The 26,548-nt window shown below is 53.0% G+C and overlaps 2 protein-coding genes across 3 annotated transcripts; both read left to right on the forward strand.

The window, feature by feature from the left end:
* The first annotated feature begins 2,768 nt into the window (after positions 1-2,768).
* Positions 2,769-20,716, forward strand: SEC14L2 (SEC14-like 2 (S. cerevisiae)). Its single transcript, XM_012657993.1, has 12 exons — positions 2,769-2,972; positions 5,071-5,146; positions 9,313-9,356; positions 9,752-9,811; positions 10,026-10,214; positions 11,171-11,266; positions 11,427-11,487; positions 11,880-11,963; positions 14,694-14,800; positions 14,883-15,022; positions 15,152-15,321; positions 20,264-20,716. The coding sequence occupies exons 1-12, from the start codon at positions 2,919-2,921 to the stop codon at positions 20,392-20,394; spliced, it is 1,212 nt and encodes a 403-aa protein (XP_012513447.1). The 5' UTR covers positions 2,769-2,918; the 3' UTR covers positions 20,395-20,716.
* Positions 20,717-23,472: 2,756 nt separating this feature from the next.
* MTFP1 (mitochondrial fission process 1) lies at positions 23,473-26,306 on the forward strand. Of its 2 annotated transcripts, none has more exons than XM_012657996.1 (4): positions 23,473-23,685; positions 24,392-24,519; positions 24,888-25,120; positions 26,146-26,306. In XM_012657996.1, exons 1-4 carry the CDS (start codon positions 23,619-23,621, stop codon positions 26,216-26,218), a joined length of 501 nt encoding a protein of 166 aa, XP_012513450.1. In that variant the 5' UTR covers positions 23,473-23,618; the 3' UTR covers positions 26,219-26,306. The 2 variants fall into 2 exon arrangements, with proteins under 2 accessions (XP_012513450.1, XP_012513449.1); XM_012657995.1 differs by having other exon boundaries at positions 23,521-23,685; positions 24,840-25,120; positions 26,146-26,305.
* Positions 26,307-26,548: the final 242 nt, after the last annotated feature.

Below are 26,548 nucleotides of genomic sequence, written 5' to 3' on the forward strand. Positions count from 1 at the left end.
AGAGAGGACTTGACGGGAGGACACAGGAGACAGTAGCAACTCTGACAGAGGCAGAAGGGCAGACATGTGTCTGAGGGACAGCAGATGGCTCCTTGATCTGAAATGAAATAACGTGGAGGGAGTAAGTGGCCATTGAGGACACAAGGGTTGCTGGGATAAGGTGGGGGTGGCCCTTGAATGCAGGTCAGTGCGGTTGGGCTGACTCCGGAAGGAACTGGGGAGCCATTGTGGATTCTTGAGCAGGGGTGCAACATATCTAGTGGAGAGGGAGAAACTGTCGAACAAGGATTAGTGGATAGAGACAAGGTGGGGATGGGAAGGAGGGACTCTCTCTTAGGAACGGGCTTGGAGGAGTTTACCAGATTATTTATTTAGGAGTCATAGTATCAGACTAACTAGCTGTTTCACAGTGACCAGGAGATAGGTACGTCTTGGTAGAGGACCTGGGAGGGAGGCCGTGTCCTGCTAGGTGCCCGTGTTCCTGCGCTTTCCCAGACAGCATCTGCTGGCCGCTCCTAGGCCTGCCCACACTTTGGCTTGAGGGCACCTGGGAACGTTTGGCCTAGAAGCCAGAGACTTGGGTTCAAGTCCCAACTCTGCACGTGCTCACACATGACCACCTCTCCCTTGAGTGCCTCAATAAACCACCTGACCTTTCTATGTTAGAAGATTGTCCAGCACTTAAGTGACAAACTAGATCTGAAAGTGCCTTGTAAACTGCTGAACCAATATAAGGGGCTGTTCTTCTACTGTCCTGTGAGTAGGTTCTACCCTATAAAGAACATCGTGTCCCGGGAAGGCTCTTAAATACAGATCTTAGCCAAGTATCCAGTGAGGAAGGCAGCCCTGCTCTGCCCCAAGGCAGGAGCCAATGCTTCTTCAACTAGGGCAGGACTGCTGGGACTTCCTGAAAACTCTTTGCAGAGGTGGAGGTCGGGGACCTCAACCCTCACTCTGGGTGAGGAGGGAGACTGGGGCATTCTGCTTTCTCCTCTCCTGGAGACTTGAGCGCTGAGGCAGCCAGGGCATGGCTCTGGGAGACGGGATACCCACAGACCCTTGGGGCTACCTCTGCATTAATTCTAAACCAGAAGGGGACAGCACGGCTGAGCACCTTCCACGTGTCAGGCGCTGGGCACTCCACATCTGTCATTGCCACTAATGACTTCAGGTGAGCCATGCCCTCTCGGGTCCTCAGTTTCCCCAGCTGTTCAATGAGGTGAGCTGCGTGATTCCCGAAGGATCTCTGTTTATCTCTCCCTCCCAGGGCTCCCCCATCCCCTGGCTCTATGGCTTTATTGGAGCATTTCTTACATTCGTTCATTCAGTGCACATTTCTCGACAACCCCTGTGCGCAGGACACTGTGCTGGGTGGGGGCGGCTGGTGAGGATTTAGAGGTGAGTAAAACAGGGCCCTGTGCCCAAGGACCTCATCGTCTAGCAGGGTGGATGCTACTAAGCAGGGTCACATCAGGGTTCTGAGGGTCCGCCCTGCCTCCACGCGCCTCCTCTCCCCACCTCGTTGGCTGGAGCCGCACTTCCCACCACCCACCAAAACTTTGCTCGAGTGCACCGTTGCGCTCCCACGGAACGAATGAGTCTTCCTTCCGCGTCCCCCCGAATTTTAAGGCCCAGCTCAATTCCACTCCCTCCATAAAGCCTCCTAGGATTCTTCCAACCCAAAGCAAATTCTCCCCTTTTAAAGCACCTCCAGACACCTGCTGCCTCTCCTTGGGACATTTATTTTGCTTTTGTATTCTAGTGGACAGTTCCTTATCTGCGGGAGGCCAAGGTGGTATCTGATTTGTTTCTGGGTCCCAGAACAGTGCCTGGCACACAGTAGCAGGGCAGAATGGCCCAAAGCATGTGACCAGGTGCTACCCTGCAGGTAAATTAAAGTGCCAGGGCACCCAGGCAGAGGAGAAAGGCTGTCGAGCCCAGAAAGGAGGAAATGTCTTCATTGTATGGGGAAGAGGCAGTGACAGGGGTGTGGCTGGACAGTCAGACGGCGCAGGCTGGACAGGAGGCTGCTGGGCTGCAGTGGCCAGAGCGTCCATCCCACAAGTCAGACTTGTATCTACCTGGGCACCCACAGCTCTGGCCCCTGGGCGAGAACTGGGGAAGGATACGTGACATCAAACCCGCTTTCACTGGGACATCGCTCTCACTGTGGCTTCCTCCATGGCCACCTCCATCCCCACCCAGAAGGAAGCCTGGCCAGGCGGGCAGCAGAGCGAGGTTTTGCAGGGCAAACTAGGAAGGGAAGTGGTCACAACAAGCCAACCCCATGCTAGGCACCACACCAAGTCAATTATGGCTCCCTTTAGCCTCCTGCCCACTTGAAGTCAGCTCCCACCGGTGGAGCGGGAAGGCTGTCAGCGGAAAGGCCCAAGCAGGGTCTGGCTGCGTGGTCGTGAACCGATGGCAGGACAGTGGAAGGCAGGGGCCCCGGAGAAGATCGGTCAGTACCACGGTTCCCGGAAGCAGCGCCAGGCTAGGCTTAGGGGACATGCCCCTCTCAGCGCGCCAGGCCAGCTCTCTACAGTCTCGGGCGAGCCGGATCTTAGGGGAGCTCATTAGATAGCACCTTCCAATCCCTTGTGGGTCAAGGCCCAGAGAGCTCAGGTGTCTCTCCCAAAGTCACACTGTGAGCTACGGGTCAATTTCGAACTAAAACCCAGACTCCTGCGCTCCTGATGCCCACGGGCCTCGGGCCTCCGATTTGAGGAGGGCCACGCGTGCCAGCGCCCGCTCCGCGTCGCTCCCCGCCCCGCCCCGCCCTCGGGATCCTTTAAGAGGCGGGGCTTGGCCGCCGGCCGCGCCGCCCGGGCTCGAGCTGGGACTTTACTCCGGCGGCGGCTGGAACCAGTCTCTGCTCCATCAGCTGCGGCGACCGCCCGCGCCGGGACTGAGCCACGATGAGCGGCAGAGTCGGCGATCTGAGCCCGAAACAGAAGGAGGCACTGGCCAAGGTGAGCCCTCGTCCTGGCGCGCCCGCGGCAGCGAGACCAGGAGGGGCCGGGTAGGGGGCGAGGGAGGGACCGAGGGTCCCCGGCGGGCGGGCGGGCGGCGGAGGAAGCAGCCCCGGCCGCCCCTGCTCGGCCCGCGCCCCGCGGACGGCCCCTCCCTCCCTCCCTCTCCCGCCTAGGGGCGCCGGGAAATCTGGCCACCCCCGCCCAGCCCCGAGCAGCCGTGGCGGTGCCACCTGGGAAGAAGTGTTGCTTGCAAGCCCTCGGAGGCCACTGAGGGCACAAAGGCGACATTCATCCTCGGGACTGGCAGCCAGGCCCTGGGCAGAGTCAGGGCTGCAAGTTTCCTCCCATTTCCGGGAGATTTTCCTCTTGCAGGGGCAGTGGCACGATGCAAGGGCCCCCGAACAGCTCCTCAGGGGACTTGGGTAGCCCCTGCTCGGGCACCAAGCCGCTGTGCGACCTTGGGCAAAACCCTGTCCTCTTTTTGCTCCTTGATGAAATGAAATGGGGAGGTTGGACCAGGTGATGTTGAAGGGACCCTGTGTGAATTCTGGGTTCCCCGGTGACTCACTGGGCTGGGGTTAGTTTGAGCTGAGACCAGCCCTCCCTTGTTTTGCAACCCAGGCCTGTGCCTGGCCTGGGACTTAGGTTGATGCTTATCCGAAGGCAAGGAGGTGAGCCTGGCTTTGCCTTGGCACCTGGGAAGAGGAAAGGGGCAAGAGTTTGAGGGCTGGACTGTCCTCTCAACCAACTGAATGTCCTCTTCTCTGTCACCCATGGGGAGAGGGGAGGTCACCTGTTCTCCCAGGCAGAGCCGATTGGGTGCAGCCCCAAGGTTTGGAGGCCCCACAGCTGGGCAGTATTCCATTGCTGGACAAGGGGGTGGGGGCAGATATCTCCTGCCATGGCAGCATTGGGAAGGCACCAGCCTCATAAAGGTTTTGTCCCAGGCGGGGCCTCCCCTATGCCAGGAAGGCTGGACACAGAGGTTTCAGATTTTACTGCTGACCTGCAGGGGAAGTCACGCAGAGAAGGGATTAGATGGTGATTAAACTGGAGACCAGGGGCTGCGTAAGGTCCTTCGTGAGGGGTGGCTGCCTGCCCGCAGTTTGGATGAGCAGTTTCCCAGAGCACCTGGAGCTGCTTTGGGGAGCGGGATGGTCTGAGTCCATGGCTGACCTAGGCAAGAGGCAGAGGTGGCCAGTCCTCATTGGTCTCTTCTGGGGCTATCATGTAGGTCAGTGACCAGGGAAAGGTGAGTGGCTGGAGCAGCAGGCTTGGGGAGGGCACATGGGGGCCTGCTCACCTACAGCGTAGTGAGAGGGTGGACATGGGTGTGGCTGTCCCTTGGGGTCACTGTCCACCTCCTTCATTTGGCACTACCTGCACCCTCCCCTTAATGGCTTCCTGCTGGAACTGTTCCCTCCACCAGGATAGCCCGCCTCCCTCCCGCTGCTGCCTTTGAAGTCCTTCAAGCCCAGCTCAAATGCCATTTTTTATGTGAAACCACAGGAGGCCACCGTCTTCCTTCCCTCTGCTCCCCAGCACGCTGCTCATCATCCCCTTACGGAGGGACCACAAGAGCGTGATGGAAAAAGCGTGTGCTCTGGACTCAGCCAGACCTGGGTTTGCATCCCAGCTCTGCTCATTACCAGCTGTTTGACCTTGGACATGGACATGCACTTCACCTCTCTGAGCTTTATTTCCTTCATCTGGAAAATGGGGACAATAATACCTGTAGGGGCTCTGAAGGAGGAGTAAGATGCAGTGCCAGGATCAGCGCTGGGGAATGCCTGGGGAGGTGACAACTTTTGCTGTGGCCTGTACCACGGCATCTACCATCACATTTAGCTGGGAACACATCTGCCTGCCCACGAGGCTGGCGTGTAGAAGTGCTTGTGGAGGGGCAGGGACAGTGTCTTCCTCCCTTCCCACCTCCTCCCCTGCTCCCCAGCACCCCCTGGCAAGACAGAGAGCACCACGCAGCACAGCCAGTGTCTGCAGAGTTGAACCGAGCAGCGAAGGCCCCTGTGGAGAGTCCCGGGCAGAGGGTGGCCAGGGAGGGCCCTACCACTCACCCAGCTGCCTCTCCCTACAGTTTCGGGAGAATGTCCAGGATGTGCTGCCCACTCTGCCGAATCCGGATGACTATTTTCTCCTGCGCTGGCTCCGAGGTGAGGGAAGAGGGGCTGTGGGAGGCTGGGGCAGGGGCTTGTTCTGGGTGACACAATGGCACCCTCTGAAAACCCTGCCCCTGGCGATCTGAGAACCTGGAGTGTTCAACCTTTAGAACCAAAAGGGCCTTTGGCAGTTACATAACCTCAACCTTCCTAGTGGATAGATAAAGACACTGAGGGTCAGAGAGGTGAAATGACTTGCTCCAAGTTACACTGTGAGCAAGCTGCAGGCAGAGGGAAGATGAAAGTCCAGGTCTGCTGCCTCTCAGCTCGAAGCCATTTCCATCCACTCAAAAAATCCGCTCTACTGACGCACCTGCAGAAATGGGCTGAGGAAAAGCCTAGAAAGGCCCTGCCATGTGGGAAGTGGGAGGCAGAGTTTAGAACCAGAGTCCTGCCCACTGGGAGAGGCTGGCCCCACTGTGCCCTGCTGGGATGGCAGGTCCCCTGCTGACAGCAGTTTGGGCAACTTGAAGGAGGGGCAGTGTGCATGGGGAATCTGAGGGGCCCAGCCTGACCTCGGGTGACGAGTCTCCTCCAACCACTGCCAGGCCCCAGAGCCCGACTTCTAGTTCCTGCTCTGCCCTGGCCTGGCTGTGGCACCTAGGCCAGTGCAAACAGCTTCCCTACACTCCTCCTCTGGGAGAGCAGGCTGTGGCAGGGTGCCCTGCCTGTTGCAAGACATGACACCACAGAGCTCTGCATGTGGCAGTGAAACGTACACATTTCCACTAGCATCAGGGTCAAACTCGGCCCCGTCGCCCAGCTCCTGAGATCTTCCCTTCTTCTCCCTCCTCTCCTCTCCTGTGATTTCAGGTCATGTGCCACCCTCCCTGGTTCTTCTGACACACTTTTTTTGGCCTGTATAGAAACTTTGTTAACAGACATAGAAATACTAAAACTCCATTGCATTAGATTAGCAGAGCTTACGTGGTGCTATAGGATCATAGCCCCAGATATTAAAGTACAAATCATGCCCTGTTATTTCTCTATGGGCACAAACACACATGCAAGCCCCAGGAGTCTCGGGACAGGTGAAGAGATGTATTTTCCTTCTCTTTCCAGAAATTCGATAGCGCTGGCATGCTCCTGAGGGACTGCTAGCAAACACCTGAGGGCAGATGCATCTGGGGGAGCCCTGTGGGGCCTCACTTGCCTCTGGAAGTGTCATTTGCCCCTTTGCTAAAATAAGCTTTGATGCCACCCCCTAGCCCACCACCCAGGGAGGGCGGGAGGCAGAGTGGGGGCGGCAGTGGAGCCGGGCCAGGCTGGAGGAAATTTTGGCATAGCATTTGCTCAAGGGCTGGAGCTAGAAGCAGGTGGGTGGAGAGAGTGGGAAGACTGCGGCCTCCTTAAAGGGCCAGTTGCAAGACGATCCAACAATCTAGGAGCTGCTCTTAGGCGGTTTCAGGGAACTGTTGAATAGCAATGAAGCTCTCTTTTATCTAGAAAAGGGCCGGCCTGGGGTCCTGGCAGCTGGTCTCCCAGACACCCCGACTCTCGAGTCCTGGGGTAACCCTCTCTTTGCATAAGGCGGATAGTTCGCCAAGTCCACTTATCTATCAAGCACAACCTACCCCCTCAAGGAATATCAGAGAGTGTTGTCAACGTCATTTGCCAGATGAGAAAACAGGCTCAGAGAGGGGAGGGGACCTACCTGAAGTCCCACAGTTAATGTGAAGCAGAATCAGGACACACACCTAGGGCCCCAGACGCAAGGCCAGCATCCTGTCCAGGAGGCCACCGCTGCCCCGTGAAGCCAAGTTCAGCCTCTTAAAACAGAGGCAGCGTCCCCTCTGTGTTTCATTCGCGCTTCACATTTCCTGGGCAGGAGCTCAGGCCTGGGTAGAACCTATTGTGAATTTCAATGAGGGTTTTTGTTGCCTTTAAAAAAACAACAACAACAAAAAACCCCTTTTCTCTTTCTCCCTTTGATTCTAAAGGAGACATCTACAAGCCACACACCAGCAAAGTATCTGTCTCTAACCTAGGTGTGAGTTCGGGGTTCCCCTCCTTATTTCCCTCTTGCGGGGTTCAGTTTTCTGCTGGCCCCCATGTGCACAAGTCTCCCCTGCCCCCTCCTGACTGGGGCTGCGCTCTGGGCACCCCAGCGGGTGGGATAAGCAAGATAGAACAAGCCGGTGGTGGGAACCCTGTAAGGGGGGCAGAGCAGGTCTGGGTCCCTGCGTTGCAGGGACTACGGAACCCAGGCTTTGGGCTGCCCCTGACCAGAGCAGCGGGAGCCCTGGGGAGGCCCGATGGAGCAGGCATGGGAGGGCACCATGTGGGGTACTGCCAGGAGCAAGTGGCAACTCAGGGAGAGCCCTCGCAGAAGATGCTGGATGTTGGGCCCTAACAGATAAGGGTTAACTGGAGAGCCTCCCCGCTAGATGAGATATGCGGGCTCACAGTTTGCCACTACTCCTGTGCCCTAGAAAGATAAGGGCTCTTCTCGCAGCAGGGGTGTCCTTCCTATGGGAGCTTCTCATTTCCATGGTCCAATTCCCCCATCACCAGAGGACATTGCTTTATATCTTCCTAGTGTTTCTAGCTTATTAGATGATTCGATCAGAGATGTGCAGTATCTTGTCCAAGGTCAAACAGAGGAGTGGAAGAGCCGGAATGCAAACCCAGATGATAATTCCTCTAGAAGCTGCCCCAAGCGACTGCAGTGGCACATGGAAGGCAGTAGTCGGCTCTGCCAGTCTGGGTCCAGCACCAGTGGTGGGCGTGGCATTGGGGAACTCTCTCGATGCACTCTCTGGGCTCAGGAGAGAGGACTAGATTTCACGACAGCAGAGTCAGGGAATGTGCTGGGCACTCACAGGGAGCAGTGATTAAGGGACTGGTGACAATCCAGAAGGCAGCCTGTCTGGCCGAGGTTCCAGGGCTGTCAGTAGATCTAGATGCCAACCAAATCCACACAGGACATACGGCTGGGAGGGACGGTTCATAGGTCAAATGGCAAAATTGGTCCAAATCTGGATCATCTCAAAAACTCTTTAAAGGACGGCACGAAGCTGATTGTAACAAGATGAAATTTGATAGGGAAGATTCAAGGTCCCACCTCTCCACATATGGAATGGAGGCTTAGCAGTGCACAGGACAAAAGGATTTGGGGGTTGCAGTTGACTAAAAGCCCCACCTGAGTTAAGGATGTGAGTGACTGTTGCCAAGAAAGTTTTTAAGAGAACACCTGATGCTGTCTAAGCACACTCTAGAGGAACACTATAAACCGGAAAACATTCCAAGGGGAGTTATTTGGATGGACTTGAAGCCAAGCTGTGAGGCTTGGTAAAGGCTCCAAGGATGGGCAGCCTGATAGTAGAGGGAACTAGGAGACAGCACAGAATTCGCCAGTCTTGGATGGGCTATCGTGTGGCTGAGAACGCAACCCTGCTGTCTGCCTGCCTCTGGAGCGGATCTCAGCTCAGTGTGACAATGGGAACTAGTGCAAATGGCAGCTAGGTAAGCTATGATTACCTGGGAGCAGGTGGCCTCAGGGGGACAGTGAAGTCTTTGTGTTCAAGCTTGAGCAGGACAACTTGTTGGGGTTCATGCATAAGATAAAGTGTTGGCCCAGGCGGACTTTAGTTCTGAAACTTTCCAGGAGCCCTGGGAGGAGGGCTCTTTAGGTCCCTTCAGGGTATGTGTGGGTCCTTTGAGGCCATGGCAAGGTTGGCTGGAGGCTCATCAAATCCCACTGGGATGTCCCACCAGCTCTGCCCCAGATTACACAGGCAGCCATGTTCATCTTTGCACTGTGGGTCAAGCTCTCAGTTGGACATTAGACTGTGGAGAAGATAAACTTTGTGTAAGAGGGGAAGGCCAAATGATAATGGGGTCCAGGGTTCACTTTTGCTGAGAGGAGACAAGAGCTTTCACCTGATCGCATCCCCTGCAGTCAAACTCCTGGCCTGAAAGTTGCAATATGCTGCCTCCAAGTGCCCTGAACCTTGAATTGCTCTCCTCACAAACCCAGGGCCTGCCGTGCTCCAGAGCGCTCATGAAAGTCCTCATGTTAGCGTCTGCAGGTGGGATGATCTGAGAGTCAGCTGGGGACATGACTGGGAGGAACTGACCCCATCATGGGAATAGGGGACTCTCCCACCCTCGGACGCCCCGTCTGCTGGCCTAACCCTGACCACATTTCCCTGTTACAGCAAGAAGCTTCGACCTGCATAAATCTGAGGCCATGCTCCGGAAGGTGAGATCCATTTGGCTCCAAATCGCGCTGTTGCCTCAGTTTCTCCCCATCAGAATCACACCTTGCTTGGACTTTTGCCCACTCCCAACTCTGATCACAGCCTTTGGCTTGTGGGACATATCTGATTATTAGCCAACCACTGTTGTCTTATCCCTCTGGGACAAAGTGCATTCCCTTCTTGTAAAGGCAGGCTTTTGTAGTTCCGGGCCAGCCAAGAATGCTAATCTGTTCTGCTGAGGCCTCCCAAACAGGCAGTGCCTTCTTTTCCCTTTGGGCCTCCTGCCTCCTAGGGAGGACCTGTGGCCTGGGGGTCTGCTCATGCTGTCACTGATTGTTAGAGGCCTATTAACCTTCCCCGCCCCCACTTCTTAAAATTCCTGATTGTGTATTTGCAGCATGTGGAGTTCCGGAAGCAAAAGGACATTGACAACATCATGAGCTGGCAGCCTCCAGAGGTGAGGACAAATTACCCTGCCACATCCCTGTGCTATGCCTATTAGACCCACGACCTGCGTCCTGGGCCTGTTGGACTGCTGGGATCCTCACAGGAGAGGTCTGACCGTGCCAAGCGAGCCGTGGTGGTTTCCAGAATGGGTACCCATTGGCATGCAGGGGAGGGATGTGTATGGCTGCCTGCTGACCAGGTGCCTCCTCTGTGTCTCTGCCCAGGTGATCCAACAATATCTGTCAGGGGGCATGTGTGGCTACGACCTGGATGGCTGCCCGGTCTGGTACGACATCATTGGACCTCTCGATGCCAAGGGTCTGCTGTTCTCGGCCACCAAACAGGACCTGCTCAGGACCAAGATGCGGGACTGTGAGCTGATTCTGCAGGAGTGTGCCCGCCAGACCACAAAGGTGAGTGGCTTACAACGGCTGACAGTGAGTTGGCCGTGGCGGAGGCATTCAAGCGGAAGCAGGGATGTCGTGCAGGAACTGAAGCACAGCTTCACGGCTGAGGCCCGGGCTTTTGGCTTTCATAGCCCAGTGAAATTTCCAAGTTTTAGAGACTGATATAATGTTGCCACATTTTTATTTTACCAGGTAAGGTAAAATACATTGAATACATTTAGCTTCATAAAAAACTCACTACAGTATTGTTATTTTTCTCATTTACCTGGGGACCAGTGAAATCTTTGTCATGGACCAACCCATCCTTGGGCAAGTATTTGGGTACTACTGGTATAGACGATCCCAGATTCTATGCTTCTCTAACTCAGTATTCAAAAAAGATAAGGAAAGGCCAGGCGCCGTGGCTCACACCTGTAATCCTAGCACTCTGGGAGGCCGACGTGGGAAGATCACTTGAGGCTAGGAGTTTGAGACCAGCCTGAACAAGAGCAAGACCCCGTCTCTACTAAAAATAGAAAAAATTAGCTGGGTAACATGGCACGTGCCTACAGTCCCAGCTACTCGGGAGGCTGAGGCAGGAGGATCGCTTGAGCCCAGGATTTTGAGGCTGCAGTGAGGTCCTGAGGAATAAGTGGCTACACGGGTGCCACAGAGAGCGCACAGTGAGTCAAAGGAAGAGGGAGGCTTCCAGGCCAAACTGCAGCACAGAAGGGACCTCCGATGTGATCTAGATCCACCCAGTCATTTACTAGATGAGAACACTGAGTCCTAGGCAGGAAGAGTGACTCGCCTAGGTCACAATTCCATGGGGTGATCATCTTGATTTGGAAACCCTTAGCTTTAGCCCCGTCCAGCTCTGGTTTGCTCTATGGTGCCTGGTGCAGTCGGCATTTGCCCTGAAGTGGGGTGGGCTTCTGCAGTGCGGCGGCCTGCTGTGACTTCCCGCTGTCTGTTCCCTGCAGTTGGGGAAGAAGATTGAGACCATCACCATGATTTACGACTGCGAGGGGCTTGGCCTTAAGCACCTCTGGAAGCCTGCTGTGGAAGCCTACGGAGAGGTGAGGGGCAGCGAGGTGGGCAGGAGGACTGGGCCTCTGCCAGGCTGCCCTGTGGGGTGGGGGCGGCGATGGGGACAGACCCAGCCTGGAGGAAGCAGGGCCTCTCTCCCTGGCACAGAGGTCTGGGCCCGCTGGAATCAGAGTGATTTTGTTTCCACAGTTTCTCTGCATGTTTGAGGAAAATTATCCCGAGACACTGAAGCGTCTTTTTGTTGTTAAAGGTAAGTTGGGCATTTCCTGTGATGGAGCCGAATGGGAATATTCCTGGGGCAGATTAAGGAGAGTAAAACCGAATGAGCCAAGGTTGCGGGGTGGTGTCCAAAGACTTGGTCAGAAGACTGATCCTTGACATGCGCAGAACACTTTGCAATCCGCAGAGCTTCCGGTGTTTATTGTTAATTCCTCCTCTGAGCCCTCCAGCCTGATGAGAGAGAGGAGACCCTTGGACTGTACCCACTGTACCTCAAAAAGGTGCCCACACTGAGCCTCACGTCCTGGGCCCCACGGCACTAGGGAACGTGTGTCCGATGTGGGGTCGGGGGGCGGCAGAGGACACTGCTAGGGACAGACTGGGCACTGCTCCCGGCCTGACATCATCTGGGCTTTGTTCCAGCGCCCAAGCTGTTTCCCGTGGCCTACAACCTCATCAAACCCTTCCTGAGTGAGGACACTCGTAAGAAGATCATGGTCCTGGGAGGTGAGTGTTCCAGACTCTTCTCTACTGCACAGGATGGTCTGTGGCCCAAACTGGGTCTGGTTCCAGAGGTGCCGCCACAGCCACCAGGGCAAAGGCACCCCCTCTACTGGTTTGGTAGCAGTGGGACCCAGGAGCAAGCTGGGACCGTCCCGTCTGTTTTCATAAAAACTCTTTCTCTCGGACACTCCCGAAGCAAGCACTGGGCTCATCAGTGTAGATTCAAAGATGAGCTGAAACTCCAGTCCTTGCCCTCCTTACAGTATAATAGGACAGAGAGGACCTAGAGAGAGAAAGCTTTGGCACAAACTAGAAAAGACACTAGAAGGTGCCGCGGAGCTCACAGGAGCAAGGTTGCTTTCAGCTGGGGCCAAATAGGAAGAGCTTCATTTGAAAGCACCTAGTACGTGCCAGGCCGTGGACGAGGCGCCAGGGCTACAAAGGTCAGATGGAGTCCGCTGGAGATCTTGTGGCCTCTTCCAACAGATGTCTCATCAGGATGACATGGTCAATGTGAGGAAGGGGAAGCCACACAGTGCACAGGAGCATGAGCTCACCCCACCTGAGCTCAGCAGGAGATGACACCTACCTAAGCTGTGCGCTGCAAATGGATAAGAGTCAGACACAGCAAGGCCGGAAGCTGCTTGTTAGAAAGAACAGCATTGAACAGACATGACACAGCATGGCACAGGCAGCTGTCATGGAATGCCAGGCAGGGCGCAGCAAGAGATGAGGCTGGAGAGGGAACCAGGAGCTGGGGCACCATGTTGAGAAGCTAGGACATGACTCTACAGGCCACGGGGAACCAGAGAAGAGTTTTTGGCAGGGGAGCGCCACAATCGGAATTTCAAATGAGACATTATACCAGCAAGATTGCGAAGGACATAGAGACCAGTTTGCACACCGATGCCTTAGTCCGTGCAAGAGGTGTTGCGAGCAGTAGCGATAGGGATAGAGAGGAGAGGGTGGATTTAATACTTACTTAGAAAGCAAAACAGCAGAACTCAATTGACTGGATGTAGGAAGTAAGGGAGAAAGGGAAATCTAGAACGATCCCCCGATGTGTGGCATGACTGAGTAGTAGATGGTGATGCATTAGTTTAACTGGGGAAAACACTGGAAGAATAGGCTTGAACGAGCTTGAAGTTGAGTTTGAGAATGGTGTGAGATATACAGATGTTGGGATTACTTGAGTCGGAAGCTTAGGAGAGAACTCCAGTCTGGAGATTTGAGAGGTGTCAAATAAAGGTAGCGGCCGAACCTTGACGGTAGCTGCGACAGCCCACGGAAGAACAGAGGCTGAGCCCTGGGGAATATCCAAGCTCAAGGGCAGGCAGAGAAGGAAGAGCCCACCAGGGAGACTAGAAGAAGTGATTAATGAGGTTGGCAGAGAAGCAGGTCAGCAGGGAGTGGATGTACAGGGAAGTGGGGGAGAACATCAGGGCACAAGGGAAAGTGTGACCCAAAACCCAGCAAGGAGGACACACAGGAATCAAGCCAGCCAGGGACAGGCAGGAGTTCAGTTTTGCAGGAGCATGAAGTGGAGCGGTGGGAGAAAGGGCTGCAAGTGTGGATTGGGACAGCCTCATGGAAGGCTTAATGCCACCTATGGAGCTGACCTTGGGGATAAGTAATAGGGATTCTGAAGGTTTCTGAATGTTCACCTTTAGGTGACATGTTAAAAGTGGGGATTTTCCAAATGTGTGCCAGTGAGACCCAGTAGGACTTCTGGGTTCTAGCCCTAGCCCAGGCAACAAAAAGTTCTGCGTCTTCTTGACTCAGTTACTCTCCCTGTAAAATGGGAAGAATCCTCCTGGCCTTATCCCAATACTCCAGCTGAAATGGGGGTAGAAATATAAAATCTACACAAAGGCTTTTATGATTTTTGGTTTTTCTGCTGCTACCACCCACCATGTGCACGAGGCAGTTTGGTTTCCTGGCAGCAGAGCTGTGTAGGAGGTTCAGTCTGTTCTCCTACCCACACCTAAAACTCTTTCAACCAAACCTGCCTTGGGCTGGGGAGGTACAGGATCTTCAACAGAGGAGGGAAAAAAATTCAATCTAGGCTGGTCATTGGAGCTTAGCAGTGTAGATTAAATCACCCCAAGACCACAGACACTGTGTTCCCAGGAGTTGCATGGTCTCTGGTCCCTAAAAATCTGAGGACTGGCAGACCCTGGACAGCCTCTGTGGATTTCCAGCCAGCATAGCACAGAGGACACTGGGTTATACCCCATGGCTTGGAGCTGCTGCCTATATAGGCATGGAAAGGTTTCCAGTATCAAAATATTGTACTTGGCTGGTATTTGTTTACAAATTTGGATTGGTGGAGAAGTGGTTCTCAGCATTGGCTGTACCAGAGTTAAACTCTCCTAGTCAGGAAAGGGCTTATTAAAAAAAAAACAAAAACAAAAACAAAAAACAAAAAAAAAAGGGCCAAATCACTGAGAGCTAAATAGCTGAAAACAACAGGAGCCATTAGTGAAACTTGGCTGAGGAAAAACCAAAGGAACCCATTTAAGGGGTCACTCTACAGGGATGCATTTATTCAGGAAGTCATGATTAGGTGTAGGGGAAGGTGGGGGAAATCTGCTGGTATTTGGGGCAGAGGGGGTGATGAGGTGGTGGATGGGTTTTTTTCTGCCTGTTTAGTGTAGACCACTAGGGTCATGTATGGTGAAATCTTACCTAGTGGTGAGACACATCTTTCTCCTTCCTTCCGTCTCCTGTCAGCAAACTGGAAGGAGGTTTTACTGAAACATATCAGCCCTGACCAGGTGCCTGTGGAGTATGGGGGCACCATGACTGACCCTGATGGAAACCCCAAGTGCATATCCAAGGTATGGGCTGCTAGGGGCTGGAGGTGAATAGGGAAGCCTGGCTCAAACGCACGTTCTGGCTCACTCCATGCTCTGCTTCTAGATCAACTATGGCGGCGACATCCCCAAGAAGTATTACGTGCGAGACCAGGTGAAACAACAGTATGAACACAGCATACAGATTTCCCGTGGCTCCTCCCACCAAGTGGAGTATGAAATCCTCTTTCCTGGCTGCGTCCTCAGGTAGGGCCCTTCTGGGAAACCTGAGCCTTTCATCTGTAGGTGGCTGGGGAGGGAGAAGCCCTGGTACCAAGGCCCCAGAGAGGACACACACAGATAGAATTATGTCTAACTGGGTGATGTCCCCTGCAGGTGGCAGTTTATGTCGGATGGGGCAGATGTTGGTTTTGGGATTTTCCTGAAGACCAAGATGGGAGAGAGGCAGCGGGCAGGGGAGATGACAGAGGTGCTGCCCAACCAGAGGTACAACTCCCACCTGGTCCCTGAAGATGGGACTCTCACCTGCAGTGATCCTGGCATCTGTAAGTAGCTCTGTCTTGGCAATGTCCTAAAGCCCCTGTCCAGCTTTCTGCCTGTGAGTCTCCTCTTCCTCCATGGATTTTTGGCTCTCAGAATGTTAGAACCAGAAATGCGACTCCATCAGTTCAAGTCTCTTCTTGTAGAGATGAAGAAAACTAGGCTTGGAGAGGTGATATGACTTGCTCAAGGTGACCCAGCTGCTTAGCAGCAGGGTGAGATTCTGACCTGATACTCCCACGTACAGGTGAGTCACAGTCCTACGTGATCACAGGGCTTCAGCTCATCCGGTCCAGGTCTAACTGGGATAATGACTGGCCAGACATTTCTTGGGGATGCTCCTTCCCAAAGGCCAGAGCGACAGGACTGGCTGGGTGGGCACAGGATCACAGGGTGAGCAGAGTGCTGAGAAGTCCTGCTTTGTCCCCTCTGAGCCCCCTTCATCTCCGGTTGACCAAAGAATGGACACAGTGAACAGGCAGTCTCCACAAGAGTGGCAAATAGACATTTAAGAAGGTGTTTAACCTTGCTTGACTTTCCAATATTGATTAAAATTCCCTTTGACTCAGCAATTCTACTTCTGGAAAATTTACACAGAAATATTTACACAAATACACACAGATACTGGAAGAAGGATGTTCCCAGCAGCCTGGAAAATGGGCAGTAAACCACGTGGCCATAAGGTCTTGTTAAATAATTTATGGTCCATCCAGACAATGGAATATCATATACCTGTTAAAGAGAATAAATTGGCATGTAAGATGTCCGATACATTTAGATACGTGTTAAATAAACAAGCATGAAACATAGCATGTATGGTATACACTCAACTTTGGTTAAAAAAAAAAAGTGTGTACCCAGTAAAAGAATTCTGGGGGATCTCTGCTAACTCAGAATGATTATCTCTGGGGTAGTAGGATGCTTATGGATGGCTTTCATTTTTATACTATTTCTGCAGATATATTTTATAATGACTATGCAGTACAAGTAGAAAAACCACACACACACACACACACACACACACACACACACCCCAAACCTCCAGTTTCCTTTCTGTTAGAGCCAATGGAAAATCAATGAGAACAAGGGCTTTATCATCAGACCTGAGCTGGACTTGGCTATGGACTGGCTGCATGGCCTTAGGCAAGTGACATATCCTCCCCAAACTTGCTTCCTGATTGCTACAATGGGGGTCTCCCAAGGACACCCAATAATTTAATATGATAAGGTCTTTGAGGCATTTAGTGTAATGCCTGGCATATAGCAGACACTCAACACACTGTCGTCACCATTGTTATGGCAAGGGCTGGGGAGAAGCCCTGTGCCCCAAGTCTACGGCAGTCTGGCCAGGAGGTCTGAACTAGCCCCACAGATGTCTCGCGCCAGCCTCTGTGCTTGTCCACACCATCACCTAACCTGAGACTCTGCCTCTTCCCTCACATCCCAGGCAGCTTCAGCCTCCACCACCCCCTCCTCACAGATGCTCTTAGCTCCCTGGGGAGGGGGGAGTATTCTTGTTAGTGAGCAGCAGGGCTGGGGTGGGGGAGAGGCGTATACTGTGTGCTTCAGTAAGAACAAGACTTAACACCCACCCAGAAAATGTCACCCACAGAGGATAAAGCACTTCAGACATACAAACTTGAATTGCTTTTTTTAATGGATGGGGAAGCTGAGGTATAGAAAAGGAATGTTCTCTCTCCCACAAAGTAGCTTGTGTAGACACCAAAAGCCAGAAGACACCGGATAATCCTAGAGTCCCGGTGCAGGACCTCTTGGCCACAGGCTGTCCTTGATGTGACAGAGAAGAGAGACCCAGGGAAGTGACTGACCCAAGGTCACGGAGCCAATAGGCGAGCCACAATGCATTACATTACCCTTCTGTCTTCTCTTTAGTATCTGAAGGAACAGCCTGAGAAGAAACCGCGAACCTTTTAACATAATCAGGCTTGGGTCTGCAAATCCCAAATTTATTTTAGTTTCTCTTGGATACATTCCTGACAGAACCTTTACCTGCCTGCAGGGCCTTGACTGGGATCTGCTAGTTGCCCATTCCCAGGAGGAGCAGGGTCAGGCCAGCATCCATCCTCCTTCCCAGGTGTAATGACAATGAGGTGGATCAGCTGTCATCTGGGGCCACGGCTGGGGTTAGACCTGAGCCCAGAGAGAACCCAGTGTTAGGTTACACGCTCACCTGCAGGAGGGCAATGCCCTGGGAGAACAGGTGTCCCCTGGAAAGTGGAACATAGTCACCCAGTAGAGAAATTAAAATCTGTGCCACCCTCGACGGCAAATGCACATTAGCCCTCCCCCAGCCCCTTCGGTCCTTGTCCCCGTCTACTAAACTACTGAGGAGGAGGACCAAAGTTTGAATTGATTTAACTTTTGTTATCTTACCTGATTTTTATTGAGGGCCTATTTATTGTAATAATAGTATAGAATATTCAACTAGGAATGAAACGATTCAGAAAAAAAGACCTGGTTTTTGTCTACCAAGGGTGCACGATGTGGTCTAGAAGACCAGAAACACTGTAGGAAGTTTAAACAGCACTGCCAGGCCATGCTGCAGGGAACAGACCCCAGCTGGGCACCAGGACGCCTGGTTTCTCAGTCCAGCTTTGTCACTAACTCTTCCAGTTTTTTTAAAAGACCCACTACAGAGCATCTTCCATTGTCTTGAGCAAATGTCTCTAAATAAATAGATCTGGCTTTCCTTCTCCTTAAAATGAAATGAGTAGACAAAAGCAGGGGATATTAATCTAGGGTCCCCTGGAGCAGTGGTTCTAAATCCTAAAGCTCAAACACTCCCCTTTTATAACAACAGTGTCTAGTGTCCCCTTTACTATTCTGAAATGAAACTCATAGTTAATATAATCCACCTACCCACATAATTTAAAAGTCAATATAATCTCCTATCTGTAATAAAGAGAAGTAAAAGCTTACATATATATATTTTTTTCAGTACATAAATGAGAGTACAAGATTATACCTACCCCTTCACACCCTCCTCTTCAGAATAGTACCTTTCCCATTGGGAACCAGTGCCCTAGATGGTCTATGTTAGACTCCAGGGAATCTGAAATTGCATGTTTTTATCAGATTCCCAAAGGGATCAGTTACCCAACAAAAGCTAAGGAGTCTTAGCCTGGAGGATCTCTGGGGGCTCTATGAGTCTATGAGTACCTGATTAGTGTCAAAATGAACTGTACAAACTCTGGAGTTGCAGTGATTCCATTTCCCTTGGGCCTGTGTGTCCGATCAACCCCTTCCTTGTTTCTAAGGCCAAATATCTTGCTAGGCAAAGCCACCTCAATCCTGGTACTTGGTCCAAGGAACTCAAAGGACCTCTCCTCCATCATGGATAACTGGTTGCTAAGGCTCTATCATCCAGGGCAGAGAGGAAGCTTCACTCTCTCCAGAGGGACTGTTGGTCCTAAAAGACCTCTGGTACAGAGAAAACATAGATGACTGATACTCACTTCACACCATGGAGGAAGAGTTGGTGGTATGTCTAGCCTTGGTCTATACGATGCATTTTATCCAGGGTCAGGAAAAGGTTAAGTCTTAGGATTAAATCCAGTTTTTTTCTTGCTGGGAAAAGTGAGAAAAGACCAGGATAGGGAAGAAGCAGAGCTAGCGTTTTTGTTTTCACACTCAGTTCTCTCGAAGGGGTGTTTGGCCGAAATGGAACAACTTCTCAAAGAAACAGGGTTGGGGTAAAAGCAGTCTGTTCCTTTGCCAAGGCTTGGGAGCTTTCTCTGCCAAATGCATGCCTATTTTCTCTTTCTAGAGGAAACCGCTGCTAACACTTCTTATCTATTATCCTACCAAATATTTTCCAATCCTCTAGAAGCATCACGTTTCCATAATAAACAAGAGTATATACACACGTATACATTCACGAGAATTAAGTCAGTCACTGAGTGATTGTTCAAAGGAATTTTGAAACTGTAAAACTCATCGTGGGATTTGAGAAAACTTCCCTGTAGGACAAGCACCTGAGTGGTATTATCAAAGAGAACCTGAGAGTGTAGGTGGATCAAGTAGCAAAGCCCAGAAAGATTTCTTAACATATATATTATAAAAAATGTTACAAACTGTTCTGCACTTTTTTGGCCTCAGGCTATATGGTGGACAGTTTCCCCAGTCACTTCTATGGAGCTAACCTTTCTCTTTGTCGGAATAGTATTCCATCATATGGACTACAATATAAATTGTTTAAACAATTCTCTTTTGATGAACTTTCCAGTTTTCCCAGTTTTAGTATTAAAAACAGGAATGCAATGAGCACCCTTGTCCAAAAGCTTTCTGTTTTAAAAAGTCTGCACATTTTACCTTTTGTTAGAAACCGAACAGGGCCAGGCCTTTCAGGGCCCAAGTCTGGCAGGACAAAGGCAGCAATGTGCATCAGAGGGAAATTCTAGCTCCATCATTTCCTCACGGTGTGACACAAGAACCTTTTTATCTGATGTAAACCAGGATCGATGCTGAATTTATAAGAGTTGTGAGGAAGGGCAAGATAACATATACAGATTACTCACCTAGTGCTGCAACACATGAAGTCATTATTACTATTATTGTTACAATTACGACTGCTGCTAACAATTCTACTTCCCCCTTTCAAAGCCCAGTGCAAACTCTAACTCCTCTAAAAAGCCTTTCACATGATTTTGGGCTACTGGGTCCTCTTCTTCCAAGCTGTTACAGACATGATAGTCTCTGTACTCATCTGGCTCTTGGCAGGTTCTGCCTCATATTTTTTTCTCTCCATGAATGGCCTAATCAACCCAGCTAGATTAAGTTTCAGAAGGTCAAGGGCCATTGCTTATGCCACCTTCATCCCCATTACCTACCACACTGCCTTGCTCAGTCAATAAAATTCAACAAAAATCGCTGTCCCCAAGCCCTCTGTCAGAACTGCCTGAATGTCTGGTTTCTGCCTCCCCTCAGATGTCCTGCGGTTTGACAACACCTACAGCTTCATTCATGCCAAGAAGGTCAGTTTCACTGTGGAGGTCCTGCTTCCAGACAAAGCCTCAGAAGAGAAGATGCAACAGCTGGGGGCAGGCACCCCAAAATAACGCCTTCTCCTAAAGCAGGCCTGGCCCTTTCAGTGTCTCCCTGTCAATTTCTACCCCTTGTAGCAGTCATTTTCCCACAACCCTGCAGCCCAAAGACATTGGGCTGGAGGAAAGACCTCAGGCTGGATCTGGGGAGCTTTCATTTCAGAATCAGGAAGAAGAGGAGTGGCTGGAGTGGGTCTCCTTGCCGATCAACTTACTAAGGAGTCCCCAGGGGCTGGCCACTGTGATAGGATCTATCTGTCCTGTAAAGTGTGCCAACTTCACCTGTCCAGTGACAGCTAAGATAAGAAGCGGGGTACCACGGGGTGGCAGTAGGGAAGAAATTAGAAAAAGGGTGAAAGACTAAGTGTTAAGATTCTAACACTTCAGGGAAGCCAGCTGCAGGGAAGGAACCTGCTCCCAAATGAACACATAAGTTTAGATCATAATGAGGAGTAGCAGGGTAGCTGGTTGCTAGAGCTATGGTGGGGGTCAGAGGCTCTTCTCAATTTTTTTATTACTGAGGCTGGGGTATCTTTTGGCTTTTCCCAGGCCTCAGGAGGTGGCCTTGAGTCAGCACAGATCTTCCCACTCAGGGGTAGACAGGCAGGCCTCTCCCTTACCTTGAGAACTACAGCAATTCCTGGGCTCCACTGACTGCCTCTTTAATTACTGATTTTCAGTGACTCAGACCTTCCTGGGACTTTTGGTATCCACCCACTGTTTTCTAACACAAACCGCAAGGGAAATTACCTGCAGGAATCAAAGCCATGGGAAGGGCCAAAGGATGGGGGTGGGAGTCCTAAAAGGGGGGGAGGTCTTCCAGTCCCCTTTTCAGTGCTACCTGCCTCTCACCAAGTGATCCTACATTTGAGCACCCTAGACAAAAATGGTACGTGGGATCGAGACAGTACTACTCAGAGAGGGTATTTCCCAGTCTGAGTCTCCCACGGTGCCGCCAACCCCGCTTCCTGACTGACCTGAGCAAGGCCTTGGCATCCCCATCTGTGTGGGAGGCAGACAATGGATGCAGTGGGTTCCTCGTGCCTGTCGGCGTAGCTAGGTCGGGAGGCTGCCTAGGCAGGAGGCCAAAGGCAGGGCCAGCATCTCGCAGAACCAGGGACTGGGGGCGGCCTCAGCCAGCCCCGAAAAAACCACAACACTTAATGCGACCCTACAAGCCCTGCCTACGAACCCCACGTCCTGGACCGCACAGAACATTAGAAGGCAGCCCCAGACCTCGCGAGAACTTGTTTCCCTCAGAACCCAGACCCCGGCCCAGCCTGGGAAACTCGTCTTGCGAAGCTAGGGGAGCTCCGGTCAGAGGCAGGGCTAGCGCGGGCCGGAAGGGGCCGAGGCCCGCGCTCGAGGACATCCCGGCCTTGGTTTACAACGCTGTTAGGAAAATTAACCAATGAATAAAGCCACGTTCAGTTCGCAGGGAGTGGAATTCAATGCCCACTGCTCGATTCCTCGTTGCCCCTCACTCAGCAGCCCAAACTTCTGCAGCCTCAGAAGCCCAATGGCGGCTTCACGGCAAGTGACCAAACTCATGCGCAGAAACTCTTCGCTGCTCTCTTCTCGAGGGAGGTTTCCCATGGAGCCAACGGCCAGCTTGCCGTCTGATTGGCCCAGCCAGTGGGTGTTCTTCCGCCATCTTTGCTTAGGGCATTAAGGGCGCACCTGACCGCCTTCACAGTGAGGGCGGAGGCCCCGCCCTCTCCCTGCTCGGTACGTGCTCAGTGGTTCGTGAGCGCCAAGAGTAAGTCCCGTCGGGCGCCAGCTGAGCCCGCGGAGGGCCCAGAGTGAGAGGAGGGAGGCCGAGGAGCAGCGATCACGTGGTTTTAGGGACTGTCTCCTAATTCCGCGCCTGCACTGCGGGTGTTTCAGGGGCTGGCGACCGCTCCGCCCCTCCCACCCGGCTAACGAGCCCGGCTCCCCGTGAGATAACCGCTGGCAGGACACGATCCTACAGTGATAGGAGCCCTAGGGCTGAAAACGGGGACCTCAACAGAGAGTCAACGGTATTCATTTTCCTCGTCTTTGTTGGATTATAATAAGAGCTAATTCTTAATGAGGCCTCCTGGGTACCACGTGAAAACCCCGTGCTTACCGCTTTGCGTGTCACAAAGATTAAAGGAACTAAGTGCAAAGCGTTTAGAAGAGGGCCAGGTACAAGTAAGCGCTCGGGAAATACTGGCTACTTTCATTTTTCACAGAACTGGGAACTGCAGCTCAGGGAGGCCAACAGCTAAATCAGCGGCACGACTGGGATTTGAACCCAGGTCTCCAAGGGCCACGCCTTTGCCTTGCGGATACCCGCAAAGGATTCCGAGTTTTAGTGAAGTGCACTCATTACTCACATGGGTAAACTGAGGTCCAGCCGGGGAAGGGCTTCCTTCTGTTGTAATCACTAACCCCCAAGACCCTGCATTCTGTTCTCACTTCCCTGGAGTTTTGTACCCCAACCCTGTCTCCCTTGCCTAGTTAATTCGTTGATTCAGTCAACATCCTGCCCCTGGGGGCGTACTGATCCCGTTAGATCCCAGTGGCACCTGCTGAGAGGGCACTGCAGAGTCAGGGCACCACTCACTACCCCAGCTTCATTTACCGAGCTTTCCTAAAAGGCACGGGATTTGGAACCATACTGTCTGGATTCAAATCCCGGCTTCACCACTTAGCAGCTGTGTGTTCTGGGAAAGTGACCCACCTTCTCTGTGCCTCTATGTCCTCACCTGTAAACCAGGATCCCAGGCTGGTGGGAGAGTTTAAGCCATCGAGAGTCCTTAGCCAACGCCCGGGCCGGTAGTAAGCTCAATAAATGATGATTATAATTAATCCTTGCTACCATCCCAGGGAGTGGACATTATCGCGTCCCTCATTTTACAAACGAATCAGGTGAGGCTCAGAGAAGTAGACTCTTGCCCGAGGTCACACAGCTATGAAGTGTAGCATCCCTCGATTTGAACCCGGTTTCTTTAGCTCCAAAAACTGCAGTCAGTCCTGGGAGAGGTTCGCGCCAACCGCTCAGAGATAACGCGAGGAAAACGCGAGCCCAGGAGAGGGGCTTCGGTGCGCGGGGGAATTTGCAGACGCTCCCTGCTGGCGGAGAGTGCCTGACCTGTCCTTCAGTCCCGGACCTTCGGCGGGTCCCGGCCCCGCGGACCCAAGTGCTCCTGGCGGTGGAGGCGGCAGCGGGACGAAGTGCCGGCTGCAGTGGCCCGAGCCGCGGCGGGAGAGCCATGTCGCAGCCGCAGCTGGGGGGCGCCGAGCGCGACCTCTACCGGGACACGTGGGTGCGGTACCTGGGTGAGCGCGGGGGGACCTGCGCGGCGACCCCACCCCCGCAAGGCTGGGGAAGCAGGGGTCGCCGGACGCCGGCCCAGGGCCTGGAGGAGGCGGGAGGATCCTAGTTCTCATGTTGCTTGGGCCGGAGACTAGGCTCAGAGAGGGCTAGATGCTTGCCCAAGGTCACACCACACTGGTGAAACAAGGAAGTCCCCACGGAGTAAGCGGGCCGCCCTCTCTGGCGTGCTTTCCCGGCGGCTGTGGAGTTGGGGGATCCGGACTCGCATTTCGGCCCCGCCACTCATTAGCTGCCTCTGAGCCTCAGTTTCCTCCTCGGCAAAAAGGGATGAACTCGAGGAGTCTCTCACTGGGTGGTGGTTGTAAGGGTGGAATGAGGTAAGACAGGCCGGGCCCATGGTGAGTGTCCGGTTAGTGGGGCTGCCCTTGATCAGGAAGTCTCTCTGTCACCTCATTAGTGTACATACTCCTAGGACCAGGGCTTGGAAATCTAACCAATGAGCAATGATTGATGACTCTGTGTCCAGGTCTCCCACAGTGGCCCTAGAGTCAAGGTGGGCATCCGTGGTACCAGTTTACAGCTCAGCGAGGTAAAGTCGGTTGCCTAAGGTCACCCAGCTTCTGGTTAGCAAACTAGGATTAGAGCCAGCTTACTTTAGCACCTCCTTGTGGAACACGAGCCTAGGAATGAAGGGTCCCCTCCCACTAGGCTACGCCAACGAGGTGGGGGAGGCTTTCCGTTCCCTGGTGCCGGTGGCTGTGGTGTGGCTGAGCTACGGTGTGGCCAGCTCCTACGTGCTGGCAGATGCCATTGACAAAGGCAAGAAGGCGGGAGAGGTGAGTGTCCCCCACGCCCGGCCGACTCCTCACGTGGTTCAGTCCTCAGCCTGGCATGTGATAAAGTCCCCATGGGACAGTGCTCTCCTCACCGCCTCGCCTGGTGCAGCCCATACTTCAGTCCTGTTTGTAGGATAGTGCACCCTAACCCCCATGTCTCCACCCCTAGACCTGGATGTGGCAGTCTATACCCCAGTCCTGGGCATAGAGAAGTCCACCCCCAGCCCTGAATGTGGTATAGTCCAGAGCCCCCTCTGCCCCAGCGCTCCCCTACTGGCCACTTGCCTCTCTCTGGTCCATCCTCATACCCCTTGTCATAGGATTTCCTGCCTCTGCCCCCCTGGATTAAGTGTCTCTGTGCCCACCAGGTGCCAAGCCCTGAAGCAGGCCGCAGCACCAGGGTGACTGTGGCTGTGGTGGACACCTTTGTGTGGCAGGCTCTGGCCTCTGTGGCCATCCCAGGCTTCACTATCAACCGTGTGTGTGCCGCCTCTCTCTATGTCCTGGGCACGGCCACTCGCTGGCCTCTGGCTGTCCGCAAGTGGACCACCACCGCCATTGGGCTGTTGACCATCCCTATCATTATCCACCCCATTGACAGGTAAGTGCCCTCCTGGCCTCAGGACTCATCCACCCTGCAGGTGGAACTGGGCCCTGAGAGGTGTGGGGCATGCCCAGTTTGCACAGGACAATGGCAGGCTGACACCCAGGGCTCCTGACATAGAAAAGACAGTCTGTGCCCTTGTCATGTGATCTGGCAGCTACTTTTTGACAGTAAAGGAAAAGAGGTGCCCTGAGGATATGGGACACAAGACAAGGAAATTCCCAGAAAGAAAGCCTAGCATTACTAAATAACCCAGAGGCAGGAAGGAGCAGGTGCACCCTGGAGGGGATGGCTTTGGGGAGGTGTTGGTGACAGAAGCCTAACTCAGACTAAATGGGTAAATAAAATAGGAATAAAATTCCACAGTTGTGTTCCTTTGAGGCATGGCTGGATCTAGGTGCTAATGATGTCATTAGGGCTCTGGGTCACCCATCCTACTTCCCTTCTTCCACACTACTCCTTGTTGGCTTTACCCACTTTTCCCTTGTGGGAGCAGATGGCCCCCAGCAGCTCCCAGCTTCCATCTTACCAGCTTAGCAAGCCCCATCAGAAGCTTTTTAATAGTGACAACAAAAATCCCAAGGCAGGTTGTCATTGGTCCATCCCAGACTGGGCGCCCACCCCTAAGCCAGTTTCTCATTTCTGATTGGCCAGGCTTGGGTCATGTGCCTGCTCTTAGAACTAGAGGTGGTGTCAACCCAACCAGACCAACATGGAATGCGAGGAGTGTTTCTCCCGGGGAACATAACTGATCCTGAGGCCCTGAGCGAGTCCTTTACTCTCTTTGTGCCTCAGTTTCCCCAACTGAATAAAGAAGAGAAAGATGTCTGCCATTCTGGGGGTTTGATTCTGGCTTTTCCAAGTAGCCCAAGGTGGGAGGAGTGGGTTAAGGATGAGTGTCCACCTGGGTGGCATGTGTATCCTGCATTTAGGGGTCCCTTTCCCTAGCCCTGGCCTCATGCCTCCTATTTCCTCATTGCCACCCGTTGGCTACCTGCTCACCACCCTCACCCTCCCTTCAGGTCAGTGGACTTCCTCCTGGACTCCAGCCTGCGCAAGCTCTACCCGTCGGTGGGGAAGCCCAGCTCCTCCTGATCGTGCATTGGCCTCCTGCTCATGCCAACTGCCCATTCCTGCCAGGAAAGGTGGATGCCTGGCTCCCCGACTCCAAGACCCTGGCACCCAAGTTCAAGCCGATGGAAGCCCAGAAACAAATACCTCAAGGAGCAGTGGCTGCAGCGAGTCCGAGACAGAGGCAGGACCTGAACCTCGACGGCTTCCCCGGAATCCATGATACTGAACGGGAGAGGACTCTGGGTGGGCCTGGCTCTGTCTTTTGACAGGAAAGTCACATCCTCCCATGGAGGTGAGGAGACTGAGGCCCAGAGAGGGCAAGGAGCATGCCCAGGGTCGCTTGGCAAGCTG

The sequence above is a fragment of the Propithecus coquereli genome, unplaced genomic scaffold, assembly GCF_000956105.1.
Source record: "Propithecus coquereli isolate 6110/MARCELLA unplaced genomic scaffold, Pcoq_1.0 Scaffold567, whole genome shotgun sequence".
Classification (NCBI taxonomy): Eukaryota; Metazoa; Chordata; class Mammalia; order Primates; family Indriidae; genus Propithecus; species Propithecus coquereli.